The following is a 12,054-nucleotide window of genomic DNA, read 5'->3' on the forward strand; positions in this document are numbered from 1 at the left end:
CAGTTGCAAGTCAGGTTGCCAGTGATGATCTGGACTGGTACCTGGGTCCTGCTGACATCTAAAGACCTGATAACACCTGATCCTCCTCACAGCACCCTGGCTGGGGCTGGTGTCTGGTGTCAGACTCTGCAAGGTTCCAGCACTCTGGAGAGACACACGGGATCTTTACTTCCAGTCTCACATCCCCACACCTGTAGATGGCACCCTCTTGGCCTGGCTGATGCTGGCTTGGGGTCTCTCTGCTCCAAGTGGAAAACAGAGCGTCTGCCGCAACATCCCATGTTTCCACTCTATGCAGTGTGAAAGGCAATTGGGACGGTCACTAAGTTCAATCAGTCATCCTCTTCCATGCTCACTCATTTTTATATTTTTAGGTGCTTTTTATTTATCTGTTTTTATTCCTGTTTTAATTTCAACATGCTTCCTTCTCTATCTCCAAAAAGAGAGTGAATTCTTAAACAAGGTGACCAGATTTCATGGAAATCTGAGTTCTGAGCTGAATGAGGAACACACGTGACTAAAGACAGAAGAGCTGCTGTTTTAATTCGTCTGGATTCATACAGTGATGCAACTGACTTCACAGAAATCCCAGACTGCCTGGTTCCTGGTAAGTCCAGAAACTCGCAGTGTAAACAAAAGGATCTCATCAAAACAACTAGGGGAAAAGTAGCTGTAACTTCGTATCATGGAGATTTGTGACAGCTGAACTTCTTGATCAACTATTGTATGATGACAACAGAAATACTTAAGGACCATAAACTCAAACATGACCTTAAGGTAGAATGTACATTTAGACCAGCAGGGTCTAAATATATATAGTATTACATATACATATATATAATATTTCCCTTTGTAAATTTTTTTTTTAGTTTTCAGAGGAGTTAAGAGGGAAAGAAAGCATTTCTAAGAAAAGCCATTATCTGTAGGCTACAAATCGCATAAATATCCACAAAGATTCTATCATACAAGCCAAGTGAGGTCAGTCTCTTAACTGGTCTCACTGGTTTATGGCCCATATGGGCCATTTATATCCACTTTCACCCTGGGCCAAGTCTCTTTCATTTCCACTTCCATTTATTACTCCCTGATAATGGGTCCTTGAGTAAATACTTAAAGTGAAAGAAAAATCAGTCTTTTCTAAAGCCATATTTATTTTAAAGATCTGATAAAAAAGAATAAATGGAAAGAAAGAAAAGGAAAGAACATCTTTTAAAAAATATGGCTTAATTTTTGTTGTAGATAAATAAACAATTATTTCCTTTTAAGGGAATACTTGAGAGACTTCGAGCTGTTCTTAGACCAGAGAACCACTTTTTCCAATCACTAGCTAAGTTAAAACTAACAAAAGCCATCGATAAAAATGAGGTCACATGGATGAGTTAAACTGTATCAAATATTGGTATTGTATAGAAATGTTCAAAAGAAAACACATAAAAATCCTATCTAAAATAGAAGCTTCTGGCTTTACACTGACAGAACTGTGCTCATATCAAAGCTTACAAACCACTTCTAAAACTTTTAAATGCCAGACCTTCAACCTGGAATCAAGTTCACCTCCAACAGTTTCAGAAGCCAGTTGCTGGCGAAATTCACATAAATCCTTAAGTTTAGATGAGAATAATGTACCAATGTGACGTCAGTTTCTTAGTTTTGACAAAAGTAAGCAGTGCAAGATGTTAGCAACAGGAAAATCAGATGAGGGGTAGCTGTGAACTCTTGGTACCATCTCTATAACTTTTGGTAGATTAAAAATTATTCACAAATAAAATGTTCATTTAAAAACATAAAAAAGCCACTGTCCCAGAAGCAGAGATTCTGGATTTAACTATAAAGCTGTTATCCCCATAAATGTGCAGGAAGAAAATGAACACAGTAATCTAGCGATTTACTACAGCGAATGTAGCCAAGCAACTAAACTCTCAATTAAGAGGAAGATTTAATGAAACAGACAACAACTGCCAGGGTGTCTGGGTAAGGCATCCAAACATAGCTTGTTTTATGTGTTCCTGAAAGGCTGTTTGTAAATCAAACTTATATAATTCAAATCACATTTTGAGCACACTAAGGAAGCTGGTGCATTTTAAAAGCTGTTGAATAAATACCAGGATAACAGGAAGATGGATTGTGTAACAAGAATTATTGCCCTCTCATTTGGTGAAGGTGGCTTGGCAGCCATCACCCTTTGTCCATGGGGCTGTCCTGGGAGCCATACTAGTACCTGCTGCCCAATTAGCCCCTGCCCCACTGGCCTCCAACTTTCTATTTTCCCTTCTCTCTGCAAGGCTGGCTTTGTGTGGCTTTGATTAATTCAGAGCTATCATGGTGAGGAATTCTAATCATGAACAGTTCCAATATCCAAACACATGGCTCATCCTCCACAATGGTATCAGGTATTTGGGCAATACGATCAAGCAAGTAAGAATACTTTCACTGAACAAGAGTGTCTGGAGCAAGTAAACACATGATATTGTCCCTGCTGTTACTGGGGCTCCCACTGAAATTCTTCTGCTGACCATGGACTGGACTCCCAATATGATCCATCCTTATCCTAATTCAAACCATTGGTCAGATGGGAACATGTATCACTCTTTGAAAAATAATTCAGGATTCCATCAATGGATGCCTTAACTCAGTCAGCCCAGGTAAACAAAACATTCCACAACACTGGTTTCTCAGCCACAGATGAGGGAGCAGGATTCTGAATCCCAACTGGTTAAAGGGTCAGAAAATATACCTCAAACAGTGCATGAACTGACCAAATTCAGTTCACCTGCTCACAGATTTGCTTGTATTTTGTCACTGTGGGTACAAAATCTCATATAACACTTGAGAGAAAAATAATGGGTGTGTTGTCAGAATATTGTTCAAATTATTCATCCCTATCACCTCCATGGGAGAAGTATGAGGCCCTGCCCCTGGATTGGCCCTGGCCCTATGATTTGCTTTGGCCAGTGGCATACAAGTTGAAGAAACTGTGCACCAATCCCAAAAGGAGGCCTTCTGAAGGCTTGCATTTTTTTTTTTTTTTTTTTGCTGTCCTCCTGCACTTTGTACTTATCCTAAGAAGTAGATCTCCTGTGTAGCTGCTGCTTCTGCACCCTGCACCCCAGAACAAACACATGCAACAAAATTCCCCTCGCTGATCTACAGGCCCATGAGCAAGATGAAATGTTTGCTTCAAGCCACTGGGTTTGGGAGTGGTTTATTATACTCATGATGTTGTCAAGAGTTGAGTGATACACACTAGCCCTCTCCAGATGCAAAAACATAAGGTACTCACCATCATCGATTCCAGGCCAGCCCATGAAGTGAGCAGAAATCTGTTTCTCATCCTTCCCATATTCATTCTTGGCTACTAACTTGTAGTCCCCATTGTTCATGTGAGTGGGGTTATCCAGCTGGAGGCAGCCGTGGTACTCCGTATGATTGGTAACATGGATTTTAGTACAGATGTATTTGGACTCATTCAAAATTGCCCCGTTATAGAACCACTGAAGCGCTGGCTTGGGATTGCCTTTCACAGTGAATGGAATGCACCAGTGGTGGTCTGAGGTTGGAGATTCGAGAAATGTGATAGTTGGAGCAACTAAATTGAAAAAGAGAGAGTTAATAGCATCAGAAAGCTCAGAATTCTCCCCATCTCCAAATCTCTGTGTCATAGATAGCGGGGATCTTACTCAACCATTGTTTGGTTTAAGAAAACATATGACCTGCAACTCCGGAATCCATCAATATTTTGTATCATCATCAAATTTGATTTAACTTTTACAGAGAGCTTCAGAAAGAATTTGTTCTGCCTAAGATCCATGCATCATAGGCATCTTTACATCTATTCAGTGTGAGAATCAACTCCAAACAGATCCCAGTGATTTCTGACAGTGGAAAGGGCTCATCTGAAGTTGACTTTGGTTTCTAACACATATGCCTTGATATTATGGAGACATTGAGGACCACTATTCTTACAGGGCTGTGCTAAATAATACAATGACAAAAATGACTTTGGAAATCTTGCCTGAAGCCCGGATTGCACATAAATTTTCCAAAACAAATAAAACTGGTCAATGCAAAGAATGTTACTCCTGATGTTGACTGATTATTATAAAGTCTGATAAATTGATATATTTTTCACTGATTGTCAATAGTAAATGCTCTTTAAAAGCATCACTTTTCATTATAGTACAGTCCATTTTTGCTAGAATTTCAGATACATCAAAGTTTTGATCCTTTAAATGTCTGAGACCCTATCTAAACCTGAAAAACAAACTAGATATTATTTTAAAATTAAATATAAAGCACTTTATTCTTAAGGGAAACAAACACTATCAGGTAGCATCTTTAAACAGAGTACTTATCCTGAGTGAAGACACTTAAAACCCCTCTTAAGTGGGATTCATGCGGTCCATTTTCATGGGGTCTGACTTTGATAAGTATAAAATTGAGGACTGGAAAAGACCTTTGAGACCTAATAGTATCATTTTTTCAGATGAAAAAACCCAAGTGCTATGAGGTTAAGTGATTTGGCCAAGGTTACTGAGTGAGGAAAATCTGGACCAGAAATCCAGAACTCCTAATGCCCTTCCCTTCATGCCTCACTTCCTGGTTATACATGTTCATCACACAAAGTGGGGAAATCATAGCCTGGCAACTAATACATCTGAGTGGGTCACTGCACAGGATCTCTCAGTTGTTAATATTCCCTATCACTTATTTCTCATTATCTAAACTTTGATAGGCTAGACCAGCTCTCCAGACCAGGGAGTCTACATAGATACTAACCTAAACTGAAAAACGTTTGAATTGGAGTGCCCTTATTTGTAGGTCTGTGTGACACAAGGACCACAGTGGGGGAGGGACAATACTTACCTTCCTCCCACCAGCCCAGGTCCCCACATGCCCAGGCCCCACTTCTTCCTGCCACCACACTCTAATATGCTTTTTGTGAGGTGCTGACTTAAGGACATAAAGCTGGAAGCTTGGTTGTACGTGTTTGGGGATGACACTGACTTCAAGATTGGTCAAAATCATCAGAAATTATGAGTCCAGGACCTTCTGGGCATCGAGATAGTATTGACACTGGCAAAAGGTTGGTGATTTCAATCATTCACTCCAACAGTCACATAAGGAATGTGTGTTATGAGTGAATGCTAATCAGTGTATCAACACCTTGTGTCCTCATGTGTATTATGCACATTCCTACTTGTGCACACTCGTGTTTTTCTCAGCCAAATCCTCATTTAGAGTAAAACCTCATTAATTTATACCACGGCAGCTCAGAATTTGCAGTGATGTGAAGATTATATACTTTTTACTGAATACGTACATCATTCACATTGAATGAGACAATCTGGAATGTTAAGATATACGTTGCATTGTTTACGATACTGGAAAACAATGTACATATGCTAAAGAAACATTAATATCCTTTATCTTCAGAAGACAGAAACTTAAAGCAATTATAATAATAAAAGTTTTTTGCAGGTAATAATAATTTTCGGCCATTTTAGTAGTATTCCTTCCACTTCCCACAGAAGCTTGATGTCAAACTAATGAGGTTTATTTTTTGTATCGACAATATATTGAGTATGAACAGCCAGCCCAATACTTTAGGTATCACAACTTTAAAGGTTCATATTGCTTTTATAGAGAACAAAATTTAGAAACTAGTTTATCAAAATTTAAACTACAACTTATTAACAAAAGGAAGATAACCAGCTCAAAATATGTTCTATCAAGAAAAGACAGGATAAGGCACAATAGGACAAGTTTAAGATCGATATAGAAGCTTAAAGACAACACATGAACAAGAGAGATTAGCAGAAATAGAAGGAATGGAAGGAGCTGGTAACATTTCTTAATTAAGGACGCACAAAACACTGCATATACTTTTTTCACGCACAAAGCAGCAGAGGTCCCCGACCACAAATGCAGGTGTGTCCACGATCTTTTCTATTAAAAACACACGTTGATCTGATTACGTACAATGTACAGTGAGGTTGACAGAATCTTGATCTTCTCCTACAAGATTTTCTGCCACACAAGAGATTTGCTTTCCACTGTCATCAGATGAAATGTTAGTTATCCTTAAGGATCCCTGTGTGTGGCTTGTTTCATTCTACAAATGAATTAACAGACAAAAATAATCTTGATTAGAACTGAACCCAAAAGTGAGAAGATTTGGCATTTCTTCCCCTAACTAGAGCAAATCATCTATAACATTAGAAAAAAATTCCAGTTTAATGAAGCTCAATAAAAGGGGCAACTCAGAAGTTAGTCTGTTATCTCTGGATTTCAATGATAAATGTGTGAAGCTGATTTAATCCTTGACTTCCTATCTACCTTCTTCAAAGGGAAAAAACCACAATGAGAGTCACTCACCTTGCTCATGATGAAACAAAAAGCTTACTAGAGACCTACAGACTTTCCAATCTATGAAGTATACATAACTAAAATACAATCTGCATTTGTCTTTGTTTAGTAAGAATAGACAGAAAGTAAATATACAAAAAAAACTCATTGTAAATCTCTCTATGTGGACCTATGAAATATTAAATGATCATCACTAGGTTAATACAATCTCAAGTTCAGAGACATTCTCATCTCTATGCACACAAACACAAGCCTTACCATGTGCTTGGAAACCAGATTACCGACATCCCAGTACAAATTCGGAACTGGGTCACCTGCAACAGTACAAGATAATGTGATAGACTTTCCCTCCTCCACAGTGAGGTTAGGTGCGGCCAAATTTGCTGATGGCAAACCTGTGGAGCAAGGAAAGTAAAGGAAGACATATACAAATAGTTAGGTGCATTATCAAAATAACAGCAACAAGCTGAAAACTCTCTCTGCTTTAAAAATCAATCATTATTTGCTTTCTGAGACTGACTTATGTTGATCTGAAAAAATGCCAAATTGATAAGCTTTACAGATTTGATGAGAGCCAAGAGATAGATGTGCAAAGAGATTTGAAAACAAATTTTGCATGTGTTTCAAAAATATCACTGCAGAATAATCTTTTATTTAAAAAAAAAAAACCCACTAGTTTGTAGAACTACATCTTCTGGTTCTTGTTCTGTTTTATAGTTATCAATCCAGTTGTTTGCACATAGTCATTGTATTTGTAGAACATCTTATTTTTTCCTCAGTTTTCTCTTCCACTTTTTTTTACAGTCAAGGACAAAAGGGTGGGAGGCATCTACAATTTTTGCATATACACACTTTTTTCATTAAATAACTCACAAATCTAACCCACTACCAGAACTATATTTTTAAAGAGATAAACTATGATCTTGAAATATAAATTTAAAAATCAGATGAAGATTCTGAAGCAGTCCAATTACAGAAGTTGGTTTCAAAGCATTTTTCAAAGATAATAAATTTGAACCATACAGCATTAGAATGTTTAAAAGCTATATAAATCATAGTTAAATATTACAGGTATACTTGGTCACCCTATTTATGACATGATGAAAAAAGTTGTATAGATCATTATCCCAGTGAAAAGCTATTTTTTGGAAAAACCCTGAGAAATTGTTACCAGATGAAATTCTGATGCTTATAAATATTTTTTTAATATTTCAAGACAGCTTCATTTTTATACTTTTATATTACAAAAGTCAGCTTTTCTTATTAATGCTATCACTTCATTAAACTATTACACTATTTGGGTGTTTATGCTGCTCTTATTCATAATGTTTTTAACATGAAGGTGGGTCTCAGAATACGTCAGGTCCTGCCAGTCAAGTAAGCCTCTCACTTGGTATCAGAAACTCAGCTTAGGACTGCATTCACCTCAACAGCTCTGTCCCATGGAACTATGACACATCATTAAACTCAGGAGGAACCCACAGGTCAGAAAAGGCAATTCATCTTCAACAGCCGTGAAATTTCAATTAGCCTGCCCACCTAGGGGTTTCTGACCTGCCACCTTCACGATATTATACATAAATCCTCCTCTTAAGACATAGTCCTTACTGACAACACTATTATTATTTATTCCTGAAACCAGACTACAGCAAGATTTACATAGTATACGTCTCATGGTATTCCCACAATTGGTAGAGGACTTCCCAACAAGATCTGGCTTTCAGTGGCTGGTGTGACATCTTCAGAACCCTTCCTTCTCGTCAGCCTTTAATAGAGAGCAATGTTGAATCTTTCACAAGGTTCCAAACAGCCCCCTAATATCCTGAGCTTGTATTGAGCAATGAAACATATACAAGTGATCAAGAGGCAGTGCAGTTGACTGGAATGAACACTGGGTCAGGAGTCAGAAGCCCTAGACCCTACACCTGGCCCATACTTATGCCATCGGGTGAATCATTTCTCCTCTCTCAATGTGATTTATTCTATATTAAATATACTGTTCAATCAGAAAATTTAGCTAAGATTTTTCCAGCTCTAGAATTCGGTGACAACTTTCATGACAATTAAGCTTCCCAATGTAAGAGGCTTGTCATGGCAAGATATTAATATAAGGAATGGGTTTATTTTTAAAAAAATCTTGAAGCGAGTGGTATGATCTAGGTGACTTTTTCCAAATATGCATTTCTTTAACAAAAAATACACTGCCACATAGTTTGAAAAGTCTATAATTCTACAAAATGTGTTATAAAAAATATTCAAACTATCTTTCAGATCAGGAATAAGACAGTGATGCCCACTTTTGCCACTTTCATTTAACATAGACTTGGAAGTCCTAGCCACAGGAATCACACAAAAATAAATAAATGAAAGATATCTAAATTGAAAAGGGAAAGGAAAACTGTCACTGTTTGAAGACAACATGATATTATACATAGAAAATCCTAAAGACACCACCAAAATACTGGAGCTCATCAATTAATTTAGTAAAGTTGCAGGATACAAAATTAATATACAAAAATCTGTTGCATTTCCAGACATTAACAATAAACTATTTGGAAAAGAAACTAAGAAAAAATTCCATTTACAATTGCACCAAAAAGAATAAAATACCTAAAAATAAATCTAAGAAGGTCAAACACCGTACCTGGAAAACTTTAAGACACTGATGAAAGAAATTAAAAACAACACAAACAGATGAAAAGATATATGGTGCTCATGAATTTGAAGAATTAATATTGTTAAAATGACCATAATACCCAAGGTAATTTATAGATTCAGTGCAATTCCTGTCAAAACACAAATGGCATTTTCACAAAACTTGTATGGAAACACAAAGGACCCCAAATAGCTAAGACAATCTTGAGAAAGAACAAAGCTGGAAGTATCGTGCTCCCTGATTTCAAACCATATGATAAAGTTACAATAATCAAGAGTATGATGTTTGTGTTTATCACTCATTCGTGCCTGACTCTTTGTGACCCCATAGACTATATAGCCCACCAGGCTCCTCTGTTCATAGAATTCTCCAGGCAAGAATGTTAGAGTGGTTGCCATTCCCTTCTCCAGGGGATCTTCCCAACTCAGGGATCAAACCTGGGTCTCCTGTATGGCAGGCAGATTCTTTATCATCTGAGCCACCAGGGAAGCCCAAAGAGTATGATACTGGCACAAAAACAGACACACTGATCAATGAAACTGAAGAGAGAACCTGGAAATGAATCTATACTTATATGAACAGTTACTATTTTACAAAGGAAGCAAGAATATATAATGCAGTAAAGACAGTCTCTTCAAAAAATGGTATGAGGAAAACTGAACAGCTACAGTCAAAAGAATCAAAGCTAGACTACTTATTTATACCATGAACAAAAATAAATTCAAAATGAATTAAAGATTTAAATGTAAGACCTAAAACCATAAACTTCCAGAAGAAAACACAGGCAGTATACTCTTTGATATTGGTCTTAGAAAAAAAAATTTTAAGGAAGGGGGGAAAAAAAATAAATGTAACTTTGTTGTTGTTGTTTAGTTGGTAAGTCATGCCTGACTCTTAGCAACCCCATGGGCTGTAGCCCGCCAGGATCCTCAGTCTATGAGATTTCCCAGGCTAGAATACTGGAGTGGGTCGCCAGTTCCTTCTCCAGGGGATCGTCTCAAACCAAGGATCAAACGTCTCCTGCATTGGGAAGTGGATTCTCTCTCTTTTTTTGTTAATTAATTATTTTATTTATTTAATTTTTCCTTTCCATTTATTTTTATTAGTTGGAGGCTAATTACTTTACAATATTGTAGTGGTTTTTGACATACACTGACATGAATCAGCCATGGATTTACATGTGTTCCCCATCCTGATTCCGCCACTCCCCCCCCACGCCGCCTCCCTCTCCATCCCATCCCTCTGGGTCTTCCCAGTGCACCAGCCCTGAGCACCTGTCTCATGCATCCAACCTGGGCTGGTGATCTGTTTCACCCTTAATAGTATACTTGTTTCAATGCTATCCTCTCAGAACATCCCACCCTCGCCTTCTCCCACAGAGTCCAAAAGTCTGTTCTGTACATCTGTGTCTCTTTTTCTGTTTTGCATATAGGGTTATCGTTACCATCTTTTTAAATTCCATATATTATGCGTTAGTATACTGTATTGGTCTTTATCTTTCTGGATTACTTCACTCTGTATAATGGGCTCCAGTTTCATCCATCTCATTAGAATGGATTCACGGGCCTGGTGCACTGGGAAGACCCAGAGGAATCGGGTGGAGAGGGAGGTGGGAGGGGGGATCGGGATGGGGAATACATGTAACTCCATGGCTGATTCATGTCAATGTATGACAAAACCCACTACACTGTTGTGAAGTAATTAGCCTCCAACTAATAAAAATTAAAAAAAAAATCACAAAAATACAAAAAAAATTAAAACAAACCAAAAAAAAAAAAAAAAAGAATGGATTCAAATGAATTCTTTTTAATGGCTGAGTAATAGTCCATAGTGTATATGTACCATAGCTTCCTTATCCATTCATCTGCTGCTGGGCATCTAGGTTGCTTTCGTGTCCTGGCTATTATAAACAGTGCTGCAATGAACATTGGGGTACACGTCTCTCTTTCAGATCTGGTTTCCTCGGTGTGTATGCCCAGGAGTGGGATTGCTGGGTCATATGGCAGTTCTATTTTCCCTTTTTTAAGGAATCTCCACACTGTTCTCCATAGTGGCTGTACTAGTTTGCACTCCCACCAACAGTGTAAGAGGGTTCCCTTTTCTCCACACCCTCTCCAGCATTTATTGCTTGTAGACTTTTGGATAGCAGCCATTCTGACTGGCGTGTAATGGTACCTCATTGAGGTTTTGATTTGCATTTCTCTGATAATGAGTGATGTTGAGCACCTTTTCATGTGTTTGTTAGCCATCTGTATGTCTTCTTTGGAGAAATGTCTGTTTAGATCCTTGGCCCATTTTTTGATTGGGTCATTTATTTTTCTGGAATTGAGCTGCACGAGCTGCTTATATATTTTTGAGATTAATCCTTTGTCTGTTTCTTCATTTGCTATTATTTTCTCCCCATCTGAAGGCTGTCTTTTCATCTTGCTTATAGTTTCCTTTGTTGTGCAAAAGCTTTTAAGTTTCATTAGGTCCCATTTGTTTATTTTTGCTTTTATTTCCAATATTCTGGGAGGTGGGTCATAGAGGATCTTGCTGTGATTTATGTCGGAGAGTGTTTTGCCTATGTTCTCCTCTAGGAGTTTTATAGTTTCTGGTCTTACATTTAGATCTTTAATCCATTTTGAGTTTATTTTTGTGTATGGTGTTAGAAAGTGTTCTAGTTTCATTCTTTCACAAGTGGTTGACCAGTTTTCTCAGCACCACTTGTTAAAGAGGTTGTCTTTTTTCCATTGTATATTCTTGCCTCCTTTGTCGAAGATAAGGTGTCTGTAGGTATGTGGATTTATCTCTGGGCTTTCTATTTTGTTCCATTGATCTATATTTCTGTCTTTGTGCCAGTACCATACTGTCTTGAAGACTGTGGCTTTGTAGTAGAGCCTAAAGTCAGGCAGGTTGATTCCTCCAGTTCCATTCTTCTTTCTCAAGATTACTTTGGCTATTCGAGGTTTTTTGTATTTCCATACAAATTGTGAAATTATTTGTTCTAGTTCTGTGAAGAATACCATTGGTCGCTTGATAGCGATTGCACT

General features: G+C 37.7%; 1 protein-coding gene across 8 annotated transcripts in view; it reads right to left on the minus strand.

Annotated features, from left to right (window-relative positions):
* NTRK2 (neurotrophic receptor tyrosine kinase 2) overlaps window positions 1-12,054 on the minus strand; it is a 388,291-nt gene that overhangs the window by 314,004 nt on the left and 62,233 nt on the right. For all 8 annotated transcript variants that reach the window (XM_043927526.1, XM_043927530.1, XM_043927527.1 and 5 more), the window contains exons 8-10: window positions 6,625-6,761; window positions 5,980-6,112; window positions 3,281-3,586 (exon numbers count right to left, since the gene is read on the minus strand). In XM_043927526.1, the coding sequence (XP_043783461.1) occupies window positions 3,281-3,586; window positions 5,980-6,112; window positions 6,625-6,761 (576 nt within the window). The remainder of the gene's footprint in view (window positions 1-3,280; window positions 3,587-5,979; window positions 6,113-6,624; window positions 6,762-12,054) is intronic.

Source organism: Cervus elaphus, chromosome 16 (genome assembly GCF_910594005.1).
Source record: "Cervus elaphus chromosome 16, mCerEla1.1, whole genome shotgun sequence".
NCBI lineage: Eukaryota > Metazoa > Chordata > Mammalia > Artiodactyla > Cervidae > Cervus > Cervus elaphus.